At 41.5% G+C, this 18409-nt stretch overlaps 1 protein-coding gene across 4 annotated transcripts in view; it reads right to left on the bottom strand.

The window, feature by feature from the left end:
- KIAA1549L (KIAA1549 like) overlaps positions 1-18409 on the bottom strand; it is a 282999-nt gene that overhangs the window by 79270 nt on the left and 185320 nt on the right. For 3 of the 4 annotated variants that reach the window (XM_077460909.1, XM_077460906.1, XM_077460908.1), the window contains 2 exons: positions 17826-17852; positions 6693-6871 (listed from right to left, as the gene is read on the bottom strand). In XM_077460909.1, the coding sequence (XP_077317035.1) occupies positions 6693-6871; positions 17826-17852 (206 nt within the window). The remainder of the gene's footprint in view (positions 1-6692; positions 6872-17825; positions 17853-18409) is intronic. The other variant, XM_077460907.1, reaches the window with a different exon arrangement.

Raw genomic sequence — 18409 nt, 5'->3', positions numbered from 1 at the left:
CTTAATCCCAGTATACTGCCCATTTGTTTACTTATTTTATTATAAATACTCTTTGGCATACCAAAGAGATTGTGTTCATACTGATCATCGTCTTTGAACATAGTTTCAATCTGATCCAATTCATTGTTTGGAAGAATGTGATTTGTACATTCATGTTATAATAAACGATCATTTGAGTAAAAAATTCTGGACTCCCCATAATAGCACCTACCGTATATACTCGAGTATAAGCCGAGATTTTCAGCCTCTTTTTTGAGGCTGAAAGTGCCCCCCTCGGCTTATACTCGAGTCAGCGCCGTCTGCCTGCCCGATCAGCGTGTCGAGCAGACAGACGGCGGCCATTCTACTATTCAAAAGCCGCGCCTCCCTGTCTGTGATAGGTGGAACACTCAATTTCCCAGCAGTCAGTGTTCCGCCTATCACGGACATCCGCTCATTCTCATACTACGGACGAGGATGAGAGGATGTCCGTGATAGGCAGAACATTGACTGCTGGGAAATTGAGTGTTCCGCCTATCACAGACAGGGAGGCGCGGCTTTTGAACAGAGGAATGGCCGCTGTCTGTCAGACGAGGAGAGCATGGCACACAGAGGCTGCAGATCGGCACAGGTAGGCAGGGATGGACGGGACACAGCGACGGACGGGACACAGCGACGGACGGGACACAGGGACGGACGGGACACAGGGACGGACGGGACACAGGGACGGACGGGACACAGGGATGGACACAGGGACGGACGGGACACAGGGATGGACACAGGGATGAACGGGACACAGGAATGGACACAGGGATGGACGGGACACAGGGATGGACACAGGGATGTCTCACCCTCGGCTTATACACGAGTCAATAAGTTTCCCAGTTTGTTTTGTGGTAAATTGGGGGCCTCGGCTTATATTCGGGTCGGCCTATACTCGAGTATATACGGTAATTCCATCTCTATGTTGGTGTTAGGTGGTCTCAGTGCATACCTGGCTTGTCCTGCTGGGCTAAAGAATCCCCACCTATCCATCCTGACCATCTTGGGTTGGGTTGATGGCAACTGACTGCTTTTAATTGTTTTCCATAAGCTATGCTTTTGTATTCATCAAATGACCCAGATAGCAAGCAATTGTGCTACAAGTTGGAAAATGACTTGCTGAGCTATTGCTAGACTTGCGAGGCTTCACAAATTCTGTTGCACAATTGAGGCAAATCTGCATTGCATGACTCCAGATCAACTTTCGTTGCAAACATTCTGCAAGTCTACTGCAAGTTCTGGTTCAGTTATGTTGTGCAATAGTCATCCCACCACAGGGGTCACTGTGGCTGAATGTTCATGCTGTAGACTTGCAGAGCTCTCGCTGTAGACTCACCACTGCAACTTTGCTCTTGCTAGAGACTTGCCATGCAAATTGGCTACAAATAGGAAAAGTGTAATCTAGAACTTGTGCTTCAAGTGCTCTGCAAGTGTACAACTGGGCATTGAAAATATGCAGCAAGTTAACAGACTTACAGTTCAACACAAGTCATCTTTGCAATCTGGGGGCAACACCTTGTAAGTATAATGCACAGAATGTACTCCTTGAAACATGTGATGCCATTTTGAATGTTGTAATATGTTGTGATTTTTACTATAGCTCACATAATACAGTAAAACCTTGGTTTAAGAGTAACTTGGTTTGAGAGAGTTTTGCAAGACAAGCAAAAATTTTTTTCATAAATTTTGACTTGATATACAAGTGATTGTCTTGATATACAAGTAGCGTCATGTCACAACTGAGTATAAAAGAGAAGTGAGGCACCTCTAAGTGTAGCAATACAGTTACATTTGATGAAGGTACAATATTCAGCAACTCACGTGGTTGATGATTAAAAGAGGCACATCTAAGTATGCAGTCATCCGGGGTAAAGCTGACCACATAGACCATGCTCCGCACCGCCATCAACGTCATCCCTTCCACGCTGCGCTCCACAAGCGCTTCAAGCCTCGCTTTCAGATCGCTCTACTGCAGGATAGTCTTCCCGGACACGATTGCAGACTGACAGCGGTGCAGAGGATGGTCTATGTCAGTGATGGCGAACCTTGGCACCCCAGATGTTTTGGAACTACATTTCCCATGATGCTCATGCACACTGCAGTGTAGTGGAGCATCATGGGTAATGTAGTTCCAAAACCTCTGGGGTGCCAAGGTTCGCCATCACTGGTCTATGTGATTGTGGAATGAATCATCCAAGTTTCCATTATTTGTTATGGGGAAATTCGCTTTGATATACAAGTGCTTTGGATTACAAGCATGTTTGCGGAATGAATTATGCTCGCAATCCAAGGTTTTACTGTATTGCTTAGAGAGTTATCCCTGAAGAAGGCGCTAACTTACTCCGAAAAATGTTGGATACATATATAATCTCTGCATGTATAATCTGAAACAACCATATATACATTGTATTTTGTGATTTGGTATCTTGTAATGTGAAAAATGTACGCTATTTGTATACTACCATATGGAATTTAAATACATTTTATGATCTTAAAAATTTTGTGATCTTGAGTGGCACCGTGGTGTAGTGGGTAATACTCTCACCTAGCAGTAAGAAGGGTCACTGGTTCAAATCCCAACCACGACACTACCTGCCTGGAGTTTGCATGTTCTCCCTGTGCCTGTGTGGGTTTCCTACGGGTACTCCGGTTTCTTCCCACAAGACATGCAGGTAGGTTATTTGGCTTCTGTCCAAAATTGGCCCTAGTATATGAATGGGGACCTTGGATTGTGGGCTCCTTGAGGGTAGGGTGAGAGACTCACTTTAAGAGACATGGGATGCTTAACAGCTGTGCTGTACAGCAATGCATTGTTTCTACTGGAAAACCATGTTGCTGCCTATTTTGTATTTTTTCCTGTTTGTGTGATTGTGTTAGCGGGGACATCTGCCACGTTATGTTGATTGTGCTATTTAGGGAATATTGTACTAATTAGAGACTGGGGCAATGTGTGCATCTTTCACAAAAGCCTTTATGCAAACACACAGCAGACTTTCTACCAATCTGTATGAGCTGAGAAGATAAAAACAATTTCATTGAACTGTTTTATGTTGTGGGAAAATCTGGTCTGAGTTTCTTCAAATTGTAATTGTTCATGCAAAAACAGAAAGCTGCGGAGGCGGAAATAAGATGAGAACAACTGGCTGGGATCTGTTCTGAGAACAAGATTTCTTCATTTCAAAAGCTCTGCTACATGTGAGAGGTTTAGTCATTTAGTCCAGTGTTTCTCAACTCCAGTCCTCAAGGAGCCCCAACAGGTCGTGTTTTCAGGATTTCCCTCAGATGAAACAGCTGTGGTAATTACTAAGGCAGTGAAACTGATCAAATCACCTGTGCAAAATAATGGTAAGCCTGAAAACATGACCTGTTGGGGCGCCTTGAGGAGTGGAGTTGAGAAACATTGGTTTAGTCACATGAGATTTAGGTGAACCTGTACCTGCAGGTGACAAGTGACCACCACTGGAGCCAGGAGCATCCTTTTCTCCAGGAAAGTAATGCCATGTACACACAATCGGAGATTCGGCCAGCAAAAGACAGATGAGAGCTTTTGGTCGGAAAATGCGATCTTTGAGAGCACGTTCTCAATTTTTCGGTTCGCTCCTATCCGAAAATGCGTTCGTGTTTATGCAATTCTGACGCGCAAAAATTCACGCATGCTCAAATTCAACTTACGAGATGGAACCTATCGGCTACTGGCTATTGAACTTCCTTTTTCTAGTCCCGTCGTATGTGTTGTACATTACCGCGTTCTTGACGGAACGGAATTTGATGTGACCGTGTGTATGCAAGACAGCTTAAGAGAAATCCCTTTGGAATTCTGTCAGGAAAACCATCAGAGCTTTTTCCGACCAAAATTCTGATCGTGTGTACGTGGCATACGAATTTTGAGCCATTACTATTTCAGTTAGGTGTCCGTTTTTGAAACTGTGAACAGAGGTGATCCCAAGGATCACCGCTGATCACAGTCAATTCAAATTTTATGAAACAGAGATGATCAGGGGAGAACATGTTCTCCGCCGAACATCTCCACACACTAAGAATCTGTGATTGACTGACACAGCCAGTTTATGAAGCTGCGATCTCAGCACTTCACTGGCAATCTCTGTGAGAATTCACCCTCCCTGATTCACCAGCTCAGAGGTGGTGAATCAGGAGTGAAGAGAGAATCCCGGTTAGACCCCCCCAAGAAACAAGAAAGTAACCATGTCCCCCTACCATGTCTATATATATATATATATATATATATATATATATATATATATATATATATACATAGGCATGGCATATACATAGACATTGTATACATATGTAAAATGTGTGTGTGTGTGTGTATATATATATATATATATATATATATATATATATATATAGTGTAGGGGACAGATATTTTATTGACTAGGTGGGCGGTCTCCTCCTGGAATGTTCGTGTACTGAGTAGTGATAATTTATCACTGCTTAATAAATGCACATCTCTGTGTTTTGGAGAATTTTTGGTACTGTAATCTCATTATGTCTCACGAGATTTCGGTATCAGGGGGTGTTCTCCACTGTTAGAAGCGTTTGTAGATTGCTTCACTCCTCCAAAGGAGAATCGATCTACACTGCTTAATAAACTATCTCCTCTGTGAGTGCCGGAGAATGAAGTAGTGAACATTTTTTCACTGCTTTAAAAACGGACACCTAATGCCGCATACACACGATTGGAATTCTCGTCGGAAAAAGCTCTGATGGTTTTCCCATTGGAATTCCGACAGAATTTCGCTCAAACTGTCTTATCTACACACGGTCACACCAAACTCCGACAGTCCATAACACCGCGACATACAACACGTTCAATTGCACTATAAAAGGGACGTTTAATGCTTCCGAGCATGCGTCAAATTGTTTCCGAGCATGCGTCGGAATTTTGCATGTCGGAATTGCATACACACGATCGAAAAATCTGATAGAAAGTTTTTTTTTTGAAAAATTAAGAACAGGCTCTCAATCCAAAGACAATTGGAAATGCCAACTGAAAAATGCTGGTGGGCATACACACGGTCGGAAAATCCAATGAAAAGCTCCCATCGGACTGTTTCCATCTGAAATTCCTGCCGTGTGTACGCGGCAAGAGACTGCAAACATAATATTATATTACATTTGACCGAATAATCATCGACGTGCTACTGGGGATTTGATTCCTTTTGAAAAAGGGATCCTTTGGATCTTTTACCAAAGAACAAGTGGCCATTTTTTTAAGCAAGACAACTTTTTTATACTAAAAAGTAGAAAGTTAGAATCTAAGTGAGACTGATTTACTATGTACCTGTACCATACTAGCTCGTTGATCACTTTTTGCCCTGGTGTTACTGGGGGAATTCCTCCCCATGGGATCACAGCAATAAAAATCTCACAAGAGTTCTAAATTTTCTTGCTTCCAAAAAAAGAGTTGGGCTTTCAATTGTCTTTCAATTGTCATGTTATTTATTTTATAAGGAGGCTAATTTAGAGCAGTCTGAATGCACCTATCAATAAATTCTAAATTAATGAGGCATCTCAAACTGATGTGAAAAGCCAACTGCATTTGTCCATCAGTACAAGCCTTTACCCTACCTAAGGGTGGATCTAAGCCAGGGGAGGACTAGCTTGAGGGGGGAAAGTAGCATTTTTAATATAGGGATAGATTACTGTAGTCCAAAGAAATTGTGCCATGCAAAATGTGTCACGATGCTGCGGTAATTGGTCAGCATGGCTAAAGGTGGTGCTCCAAAAGGACATGATTTATTGTGACACATCCTTACATCTTCCAGTATTAGCTTCCTTTGTGACTCCTTTGGTTTTCTTGCCTCTTGGTGTAATTATATCTCAGAGCCGCAAAGGAAGTCAAAGCCGTAAGACTTCTGTGTTCCAGATGCCATGATCACAGGTCTCAGCAGGTGTCTATATAATGACTGACTAACTTAAGGTCCCTCTGTGATCAGTTTATGAATGATGCTGCATCGCCACACAGAGCCACCAGACCAATATATCTTATTATAACTGGTTCAGGGGGGAAATTCCCCCTTCTCTCCAACTCAGCCCTCACCCGCTCTAGGCCCTGGCAATTAGAGGTGAGAAATTACCTGCAATCTGTCACTTATCTGTATGCTTAAAGACTGAATATTCAGATTCTTGAATGAGTCTATCCAGCCCTCATTTTATTTAAATCCATATGTACACTTTATAAACGGATTATACAACTATGTAGTGTAAGGGCTTGGCTGCATATGGATTGCATTGAATCTTTAGGAACTACAGAGTACTACACAGTTATTGCTAAAGCTATGGCTGGCCATACTCTTTACAATCTGGTTGTACAATATCCTTCAGATCTCCTAACAACTATATAGTAAATGGACAAACTTGATTGAATAAATTGTTTAGGTATGCCCTTATACTACACAGCTTTGTTAGCTCTAACAGTGATTTACAAAGATTATACAATCCTTAAAATGTAGGATGTGTGGCCAGCCTGAAGGAGTGCAGAGATTTACAATTAGATAGTGAAATGCATGTCCAGTTTACTGCTTTTTCAATCCCACCATCCTCCTTCCTTCAAAGATAAAATGCAGGCTTCTACTCTTCACCTACAAGGCCAGTGGTAAAGCTGGACCTGCACTCTATGTATACTTTACAAGGTCCCAAATTCTCACCTCTCCATTAATGATGGACATCTCCTGATTTCTGTCCGTCACCGAAAGTGAAGGCGGCATTGAGACTGGCTTAATGGCGATCAGTTTAACAGAACCAGAAGATGAGTCAAATGGGTCGGGTACCATCTTGTTATTCTTGTCAAAGTGTATATTTCCTTCCTCTTCATCACTTATAGGCACTGTGAGAATGAAATTGTAAAATAAATACGTTATATCTACTTCCTTTGCTGAATTAATGATATAAGCAATGTGGATTTGATCATGAATAGGCTATTTCGGCTTAATGATGGCTGATGGGATGTTTCCCCCGCATGGTATATTACTAGTTTGATTGAGAAGGGATATCTTGTTTTTTTTTTGCATGATGTAAAACTTCTTACAGTTTGGTTACACTGGTTAGATAAACGGCACTGTCTATTGCATTACCAAGCTTAATTAGACCAATATATATAGGGCAGCTATTGGCTACTGGCTATTGAACTGCCTTTTCTAATCCCATCGTACGTCATCGCATTCAAAACAAACGGACTTTGGTGTGATCGTGTGTGGGCAAGTCCGTTTGGTTGGACTCCGTCGGGAAGACCGTCTGAGTTTATTCTGCCGAAAAGTCCAGTCGTGTGTATGCGGCATAAGGGGGACACATTATGCTTCAAAAAATACATATTCTAGCATAGGGGGTGCTCGCAAAAATATCAAAAGGTTTGGGAACCCTGGCTTGACACCCCTGGACTCACTCCGGTTGATCTAATCTTAGACAGAATTCTGTAACCACCAGTACTGAGCAATAATATAAGAAATCATGGTGGGGTGTCACCATCTGGGTAGGGAACGGTGACTGCTTTGTTGCATTGAAAGAGTATGTGACGATATAGGGTTTGTTTTTCTGGAACGAATTTTGGATGCATGTTTTTGAAACTTTTCAATAAAGTACTTCTTTGTGTTAAAAAAAAAATATTTAGATATTGTTAACAAGAATAAAATGAGCCTTAAAACAAACTCTCACTGCCCTTTGTAGCAGCAGGCACCGTGAGGCAATTCATTCCCAGCAATCACAACAGACACTCTGAAGTCAGTTTGCAGTCATTTGCTGACCAGCTTAAAGCACCTGCTGTTTGTTTACATTGGAAGGCTATCAGGCTGCCACGTCCTTGCTTGCCAAAAGAAAGTAAGGGTAGATGAGCTGCCATTTTAGTGCCTCTGATGGAAAAATTGCTCCATAGTTCTTGCAGCTACAAGGGTCAATGATGGCTTGTTTCAACGCTAATTTGCTGCTTGTTAGGAATATGTAAATATTATGCAAATATTTGGATGTCTATAACTTGGTCACAGGTTCACTTTAACTAATGTTGTTGTTTTATTTATTTTTTATTAATTGATACTTTTTCACAACAGCTTAAAGCGGTTCTTCACCCTAGGAACAAATAATTAAAATTCAGCATGTACAAATACTGTAGCTACAAAAAGGGGATACTTACCTGTCCAATGATCCAGTGCCATCTTTACTTAAGCCAGCTTTTCAATGATCTTCAGTTTCCAGCAACAGCATGTGAACTGTGGGCGACAGGCTGTGACTCTTAGCAGCTTTTAAGCCAGCTGCCCACTGCGCATGTGCTTTGCGAATGGTCCTGTAGCCTTCTGGGACCTGTAACGTGTCCTGGAAGGCTGCAGACAGGGAGAGGGTGGGGGGTTGGAGGAGAACTTTTGGTGGATCTGCTGAGGTGATCTGTCCGGAAATGGGAGCGGATAACTGTCAAAATCAGGTACCTGCTCCCCCCCCAATAAAAACTGTCAGGGGGGGGGGGGGAGGTGCAAAAGCATAATTTCCCCTTTTGGGGAAGCTCCACTTTAAGAATCAAATTCCACAACGGTAAACTCAACTGTATTGTTTAGCACAAACACATACACTTCACCCATTAGCCTCACTATAACGCGTTTTGCCCCCTACAGGGGCCTAATCATAGAGCAAGAGAATATACAGTATATGCGTATAATAAAATGCTTGTTAATGATTGGAATGGTCTTAATGGTATCACTAAGAGGTTAGCATACCTTTGAGCAGTAAATGACAATTAACATGGTGAATGTGTACATATATATTTATATATATATATATATATATATATATATGTATATATATATATATATATATATATACATTTTGCGCTCTCTTGTCCTCTTGCTATATGATTAAGCCTCAGATCCCAGGAGGAAGGATCCTAGGTGGAGACTCTGCGTTTGCTTAACAATAAAGTTGATTTTACCCTTTAGAAGTGGTATGCAGCTCCATAGCTTTTATGATTGGTCTGTGGAAGGAACGGACCCCCGGTGAATGAGCACCTGCAAGCTGAAGCTGGGGATTGTGAAGGACTTAAAATCAGATTTTTAAACTTGGGTGAGGTTATAAATTATAGTTCTTTAGGCAGAGGCCATTCCTGCTGTATATACCTTTCTTAAATACAGTAAGTTGTGAACATGTTTTCCATGGTATTTTCTAATGTAAATCAATCAGGTAGTAAGTGTAATACACACCCGATATTAGATGGGTATTTATTCTATGAAAGAAAAGTAAATGCTATTCCTGTACTGCTGTAAGCATTAAGGTACAAAGGCACTAGTTTACAGAATATGTCAGGCCTAAGTATTCTGGACATCTCTGATGATTTTTTACTGCTCATATTGTAGGTCAAGTCTTGCAATCCCAGCTATTGCAATCATTTTTACACACATGCCTTGACAGCTTAATAGAAGCCATAGCTCATAATCTAAACTGCTTTGTGGTCAATAGGATATATACAATTTTGGAACACACTGATAAAATCTCAGATAACTAGAAAATACAATGCTGCTGTCACTAAGGTGCCCTAACATTTGGGGCTCTTGAATAATGGTACACTGACATATGTCCATATGACATACACTTTATTGTCAAAAGTATTGGGACATGCACGCACATGAACTTTAATGGCATCCCAGTCTTAGTCCATAGGGTTCAATATTGCGTTCGCCCACTCTTTGCAGCCATAACAACTTCAATGCTAATGGGAAGGCTGTCCACAAGGTTTAGGAGTGTGTCTATGGGAATGTGTGACCATTCTTCCAGAAGCGCATTTGTGAGGTCAGGCACTGATGTTGGTGAGGCCAGGACAGGGTCAGGTGCAGGCCAGTCAAGTTCCTCCACCCCAAACTCGCCCATCCATCTTTTTATGAACCTTGCTTTGTGCACTGTCATGTTGGAACAGGAAGAGACCATCCCCAAACAGTTCCCAGAAAGATGGGAGCATGAAATTGTCCAAAATGTCTTAGTATGCTGACTCCTTAAGAATTCCCTTCATTGGAAGTAATGGGCTAAGCCCAACCCCTGAAACATAACCCCTCACCATAATCCCCACTCCACCAAATGATTTGGACCAGTGCACAAAACAAGATCCATAAAGACATGGATGAGCAAGTTTGGGGTGGCGGAACTTGACTGGTCTGCACAGATTCAACCTGATAGAACACCTTTTGGATGAATTAGAACGAAAGCTGTGAGCCAGGATACAGCAGTGTTTATTTTCATGATTATTATATTAGACCAATATACCAGATTATTATTATAGACCAATATACCAGATGCATTATCCGTCCCTGTGGGGTCTTCTCTTAAGGAGAGTGGACAATTCCCCTAGAGGTGGCGTGGTGGATTTAGATCACTGATCAGTAATTACCACTTGGCACGTATTGGAGCAAGTTTTTCTCAAAGGAAGGGATCCCAGATTTATTATCTTTTGGGACGTTATCAATTGAACTCTTATTATCGCAAATTTGCTTCACTTTATTATTGTGTGTCACCCATTATAATATATGTTAAAAAAAAATGTATGCTGCTAAGATATCAGTAGTGGTAGGTTTGTATATTTTATGTTTTTAAGCTGAGCTATCAAATAAATAAAGCTTAAGGACCATTGCATTTGAACTGGCACGCAGTGGTGTATTTAGGTTTTGTGCTGCCCTAGGCCTGACTAAACTCATGCACCCACTAAGTTAAATATGACCCACCCCTTCCCACCCTTTCCTGTCAAGGCCACACCCCCATTTAGGACCTGCTCTGACATTCTCCAGTGGGAACACCAGTTCTGAGGGGCTTGTGGGGGGTGCAGTGAAGTCCCTTAATTTGCAGGTAATTCCTCCCACTTTCTGTTTGGTCATGGAGCCCATCAGCTGACTTTCTGACAGTTTTTAGCCTCTCGACATGGCATCTGTCTCTCTGTAGCTGAGAACTCAGATGAGAGGTTCACTGTTATGATAGGGCAGTCAAAACTAGAAGTAGAGCCCCCCCAGTTGTGGAACGCCACCCACCCACACAATAACTCATTGGTTGGGGTCCGCCGCCCGAGCCTCCTATATGTGTATGGGCTGTCCTCCCCTGATGGCAGCATTGCAGCTGATTTATGGGAGCGCTAGACCGATTTGCCAATTTGCCTCCCGGCCCAGTCCAGCTATCCTGGCAGAGTTCAGTGCCACTTATATCTAAAGTTTTGGATACGGTGAGGAATGTTTTTTTTTTGCCATCTGGCTCCCATTGGAAAAAAAATTACAGTAGACTTAACAGGAAGTGAGAAGACATCTCCCAAAATAAAGGAAATCACATCTTAGACAGTTGTAACCAGAACAAGTGTCCCCATTGGACAATTTCATCTATTTCTGTTGCAGTGATGATTTAAAAAAATTGGATTTCCCCCTTTCCGTCTCCAGGGCACATAGAGAGAGTGAATATTCCCATTTGGGAAACAGACAGCATTAAGCACCTGAAAGGGGCTCCAACCTTCTCTATTCCAAAAACAAAAAATTGAAAACAAAGGTGGGCATTAGATATACATTAAACCATTATCTACTGAATTTAAATCAGCTTTTAATTTAAATCTATCAAGTTTCTATCATCATTAATACTAAGTAAAAATGTGAAGTACACTCCAAATCCAGTTTCATAAATTGTGAAGTCTACAGTAAGTAGACCACAGAGCCCATATAAACATTAATAATGCACTTGCGGTTGTCGTTTAACCCAACAATCCATCCTAACATCTTCTGACAGGTCAATGAAAGGAGAATGTACATATTAACCGGCCTTTGGGATGTAAGTGATGCACAAAGCACAAGGAAAGGCAGATGGTTGCTTTCCTTTTCTAGCTATAATAATGTCTATAACAATGTGATTAATTGCCATGGCCTACACCTTGTCCATGGGCATTATTAATATCTCATTGATCTGTATGATCACTGATCTGTATGCAGAGACAGGAACAGTGCATGAAGGTTTTAGTAAAGGGTAGCTAGTAGTTTTTAGTATAATGACCTCTGCATGCCACAGCTGCCATGTTTTACCCACTGCCAATGCACACTTTTAATCCCTGACATTTACACGCTTTTAACCGTCTGATTTCACTCATTAAAACACTAAAATCCCTAAACTGTTATGGTAACCCTAATTTAATTTAGCACCTAAAATAAGTTCTAACATACCTTCCAACCAGTGGCGGCCGCTCCATTAGGGGTGCAGGGGCGCTGCCCCCCTGATTCATGTGCTCAGCCCCTAATCTAAATGCAGGGCACCTAGCGCATGAATTTCAATGGGGTTATTTTTTTTTTTTTAAGCACATGATTAGAGCCTGAAGCTCTTATTGACTTCAATAAAGGGTGGGTTCAGGGCACAGAGCATTACACCCTGAGCCTATCCTGTTGTGAGACATTAGCAAATTAATATTCGTTAATGTCTTCCTGCTTTTCCTCCCGGCCAATCAGGAAACGGGTCTCAGGACCCACTTCCTGTTCTGCCGCGAGGAGAAGCAACGTCCCCTCGGCAAGCTGGAGCAGGAGCAGCATCTGCCTCCAAAGACTGATCACCACCTTCCCGGCTCCATAGAGCTCGCACTGGGCACTGTTCGCCTAGCAGAGCCCATAGCAGCAGATTGCAGCAGCAGGAATGATGAGGGTGAGCAGGAGCCGGTGCGAAGAGCCAGGCGAAGAATGAGTACTGAGGCTGACCTGTGAACTGGGGGGGGGGGGGTGTTGTTGGTATGTACCAGTGAGGGGGCAGGTCTGTTTGCTGCCCCCCCCCCCCCCCAAATCATTGAGTACCAGCCGCCACTGCTACCAACTTTCTAAGATGTGAAAGAGAGGCACCATTTATCACAAAGTATTTGGGCAAAGGGCACACCCCTTGCCACCCCCATAAAGAATTCATATGCAAAAATCTTTATTTTTCTTGAAAAAAATGTAAACAGTAAAAATGATTACTTTTACCTGCCTGTAATAATTTAGTGAATGTGTTATAGATTTATTTCAGTATAACACTTTAATATATTCCAGGACTGATCAACTGCAGGTGCATGAGTGATTATATGCAAATGACCATGAATACTTGTGAGCACTGTCAGCATCTCAGTTCTTTCAATGGTGATTCCAACCTGCAGCTAATTACAGGGAACCTCACTGAGCCTCCAGTGGGTAATCACAAAAGGATCCATTCATAAGTGTGAATGGGACCTCCTCTGAGAACATGGCACTGCTTGTTTTTGGGACTGTTGACATGATAATGTTAGCAATGAAAAGGTAAGTATGGTAGCAGGGTTAGGTTTATGGATCAAAGGTTAAACTTAGATATTAGAGGATTAAGTGTTATGTCTTATGGTGCCAATGCAAAGAAAACTATTTTCTATTCTATCTTACTGTCGATAGGTTTACTGTCCAATCGGAAATACGATTGGAGGATTGTTCGATGCATCATATAATTAAGGGTCATATCAAATTATCTGCTTTATCTGCTTTCCTTACAATTGGATTTTCCATCTGGACTGAATAAAACAATTGGTTTTGCTTGGAATCAAGAAATTGAACAGAACAGTATTGGGTTGATTAACTAAAACTGGTGCACTCAGAATCTTGTACAGATGTGCATGGTAGCCAATCCGCTTTTAACTTCAGCTTTTTCAATTAAGCTTTGACAATAAAACCTGAAAGCTGATTGGCTACCATGTACAGCTACACCAGATGCACTTTCACCTCTATGTGTCTTTTTGTTAATTCACAAATCTGATCATATTATCTGAGTCTGTAAAGAATTGCTTGGGCAGATTGTTATGTGTATGGTCACCATTATAATGCTCCATATACACGGTCGGACATTCCGAACACAAAATCCGTCAGATTTTTTCCTGACGGATTTTGGCCGAAACTTGTGATGCATAAACACAGTCGCACAAAGTTGATGGAAAATCCGATAGTTCGGAACGAGGTGATGTACAAAACGCATGACGGGACTATGTAGAGGCCAGTAGCCAATAGCTTTCGTCTCCAAATTTTTTCTGAGCATTCATGGCACTTTGTGCGTCGGGATTCTCTACACACTATTGGAAAAAATCATCGGATTTTGTTGTCGGAAAATTTTAGATCCTGCTCTCAAACTTTTTCTGTCAGAAATTCCAATGGAAAAAGTCCAATAGAGCTCACACACGATCGGATTTTCCGACAACATAATCCGATCTGACTTTTTCCATCTGAGTTTCCGACCGTGTGTAAGGCTGATTTTCAAGGTCACGTTAAGGACCAAGGATAGGCTGGGACTAAAGTAACGTTTTAGGGGTTTCTTTACTAAAGGCAAATAGACTGTGCACTTTGCAAATTTCAGTTGCCATCTGCAAGTGCAGTTGCTTTAGAGCTTAGTAAATGAGGTGAGGCTTCACTTTGCAAAGAATACCCAAATGTGCACAAGGAAAATAAGGGCATTAAAAGCATTTTTTCTTGCACATGATTGGATGATGGAAGTCAACAGAGCGTCTGCTCATTTACTAAGCTCTGGAGCAACTGCACTTGCAGAGAGCAACTGTACTTTACAAAGTGCACAGTCTTTTTCTCTTTAGTAAATCACCCCCTTAGGGTCCTGTAAAGTTTTACATTTATGGGATAGGTTATGCATTTAGGTATATCGAAAACCTTATTATTTTATGTCTGTATAGAACAGAAAATGGTTAGAACCCCTGTCTGTGTCTCACAACAGGACAGGAAGACAAAGGAAAACTCTACAAAGTGTAGTAATGACACTGAAAAAATGTATTATCCCTTACCTATGCATTTTGGTGCAGGAAAATGCATTATAACTCACATGGGTTTTTGGATAGAATAGAGTTAGAAATGTTGAAAGTGAAAGAAAATCCACAATTTTGGGTTGTCACCAAAACAGTAGATGGGAAGTCTTCCAATGGTGACACTAGTTCTGGTGATCATGGTAACATCCAGAGATTCCTACACCTAAGAAGGATTTCCTCTCACCTCCCATTTTGTCTATGGGACAGGAAATAAAGGGAAGTCTCCCCAATGGGACTCGGGTGACAAAAAAAAAAGAAAAACCCCTTAAGACACAGCCCTTTTTTTCAGACTCGTTGTTTACAAGATAAAATCTTTTTTTTTTTTTTTGGCTAGAAAATTACTTAGAACCCCCAAACATTATATATATTTTTTTCTAACACCCTAGAGAGTAAAATGGCAGTCGTTGCAATACTTTATGTCACTCTGTATTTGAGCAGCGGTCTTCGAAGCGCACTTTTTTTTGGAAACAATACACTTTTTTGAATTAAAAAATAGCAGTAAATAACAGTAAAGTTAGCCCAATTTTTTTTATATTGTGGAAAAAATTATGTTAATATTACGTTGAGTAAATTGATACCTAACATGTCATGCTTCAAAATTGCACCCGCTCGTGGAACGGCGACAGACTTTTACCCTTAAAAATCTCCATAGACAACATTTAAACATTTCTACAGGTTACCAGTTTTGAGTTACAGAAGAGGTCTGGGGCTATAATTATTGCTGTCGCTCTAATGATCGCAGTGATACCTCACATGTGTGGTTTGAATACCATTTGCATATGCGGGCATGACTCACGTATGCGTTCGCTTCTGTGCGCGAGCTCAGCGGAACGGGGCGCTTGAAATTTTTTTAATTTTATTTTTTCTTATACTTTTTATTTTGACACTGTCCTTTTAAAAAAAATTGTGTCACTTTTATTCCTATTTTTATTCCTATTACACTTTTATTCCTATTCTTTTTTTTCTATTACAAGGGATGTTTACAATGTAAATATCCCTTGCAACAGAAAAAAAAAAGCATGACAGGACCTTTTAAATATGAGATCTGGGGTCAAAAAGACTTCAGATCTCATATTTACACTAAGATGCAATAAAAAACATGTCACTTCCGCCAGTCAATGCTATAGAGCCTGGTGGGAGCCATCTACCCTTTACTCGGCTCCATACCTAACAGGAGAAAGGTCGCGATTGTCCCCGCCGCTACCAGCAGCCCTGGTAAGCAGCGAAGAGCACCAGAGAGCAGCGGGGGGGGATCTCTCCCGCCACTGATAAAAGTGAACTGTCCTTTTAAAAAAATAAGTAAACATCCCTTGTAATAGAAAAAAAGCATGACAGGACCCCAGATCTCCTAAATATAAATTTCAGAGGAGAGGACAAGATCGTCTCCGCTGCTACCTGTGGCTCCGGTAAGCGGCGGAGATGAGCAGAGTGCGGCGGGAGGTGGGGTGGCCCTCTACCACCACCAATAAAAGTGATCTTACGGCGAATCTGCCGCAGAGACCAATTTTACCTGAAAGCGGACTGTCCACTGAAAAACAGGATACGGGGTTATGGTAGCTAGCTGCTGTCATAACAGCGATATTCCTCTTCAAAGTGGCGGATCGTAAGTGGTTAAATAGCAGGAGTTACAATATCTCACAAAACTGAGTGCCCCTCACGTTTTTGTAAATATTTTATTATATGTTATTATTATATTATTATTATTATATTATTATTATTATATTATTATTATATCTTTTCATGTGACAACACTGAAGAAATGACACTTTGATACAATGTAAAGTAGTGAGTGTATAGCTTGTATAACAGTGTAAATTTGTTGTCCCCTCAAAATAACTCAACACACAGCCATTAATGTCTAAACTGCTGGCAACAAAAGTGAGTACACCCCTAAGTGAAAATGTCCAAATTGGGCCCAAAGTGTGGCCACCATTATTTTCCAGCACTGCCTCTTGGACATGGAGATCAACAGAGCTTCACATCATGCTCTGCTTCAGTATGTCACAGTACATGTTGCCATTCATGGTTCCTTCAATGAACTGTAGCTCCCCAGTGGCCCAGACCATGACACTCCCACCACCATGCTTGATTGTAGGCAAGACACACTTGTCTTTGTGCTCCTCACCTGGTTGCTGCCACACACGCTTGACACCTGCTCCCCATTCACACCTAAGACTTTGTAACACTAACGAGTCACGTGACACTGGGGAAAATGGCTAATTGGGCCCAATTTGGACATTTTCACTTAGGGGTGTACTCACTTTTGTTGCCCAAAGTTTCACACTGCCACCGTTGGCTTGCATTCATCCCATACTGCATCCTGGTGCCATCTATTCCCCAGGTAAGCGATGGCCACCCACATGATCCCAGAGAAAACATGATTCATCAAACCTAGCCATGTTCTTCCATTGCTCTGTGCTCCAGTTCTGATGCTCAAGTCCCCAATTGCAGGTGCTTTTGGTTGTGGACATGAGACAGCCCCATACACAACAAACTGTGATGCCCATTTTTTCATCTTTCAACACATCAACTTCAGGGACAGCATATCCCACTGACTTTCAGATGCCATTGTAATGATATAATCAATTTTATTCAGTTAACCTGCCTGTGGTCATGAAGATATGGCCGATTGATGTATAAACAAATATACATGTGATCATTTTGTGGGCATTAAGACAACCTTTATCACTAGTCAGTTGAGTTTGTTGTGGAGGAACTCCAGTGGCCTACACAGAGCCCTGACTTCGACTACTGAACACCTTTAGGATGAATTGGAACACTAGTTGTAGACCAGGTCCTCTCATCCAACATCAGTGATATGTCCAACAAGCTCATTGAGCTGTGATGGTCAGGGTTATATAAACAAATACATGTGATTCTGTTTTGGACATCCAGAAAACCTTTATCACTAGTCAGAAGAGACATCAGAGGAGAGAGGGGTTAATAGACTCCCACCCGCACAAAGGCTTCATAGGTTAGTAACAACAGAATGATACACTGAAAATCTTACCAATTCTCTGTTTATTTTTTTTAAGTCCTATGTCAAAGAAAAAAAAAAGATACATCTTACTAATGGAGTACTATTTCATGTAAGTCAACAAAAGAAAACAACTTATAAAGGCCTCATTCACATGGGGGTCCCTATGTGTACAGACCAATAGACCTGAATAGGACAGCCTGCACACTGATGCACGCAAAACCTGTGCAAACCGTTCAAGCAAAGACAGCCCCTTCGCACGGGTATAAGCATAGATAAGTCTATGTGAGTGAGGCCTAAACATATGTTTGGCTATTTATTAAAACAGTTATGTGTTTCCATTCATCGTCAACTGCAACCCAATGCATATATAGAATGCGCTATGGCACACCACAATGCACAGTTCCAAATGCTGTGTGTTCTTCAGAGCATAGCATTTTTTAAAATAAAGCATGATCTATTTTTTGTGCATTGCGTGCTCATGGCTCATTTAAAATAAATGGGCTGCCTAGTGCAATGCGCCTCAACACACGAAAATGTGTGCATTAAACAGCACAGTGCTGTGCTGTGAATACTTAGACAGCAGGCAGTTTGCTTGTAAGCACTTTAGATAATGT

The sequence above is a fragment of the Lithobates pipiens genome, unplaced genomic scaffold (assembly GCF_037356315.1).
Source record: "Lithobates pipiens isolate NorthernLeopardFrog02 unplaced genomic scaffold, aLitPip1_a1.2 Scaffold_10, whole genome shotgun sequence".
NCBI classification, from domain to species: Eukaryota; Metazoa; Chordata; class Amphibia; order Anura; family Ranidae; genus Lithobates; species Lithobates pipiens.
This window is presented reverse-complemented; position numbering and strand designations above follow the sequence as displayed.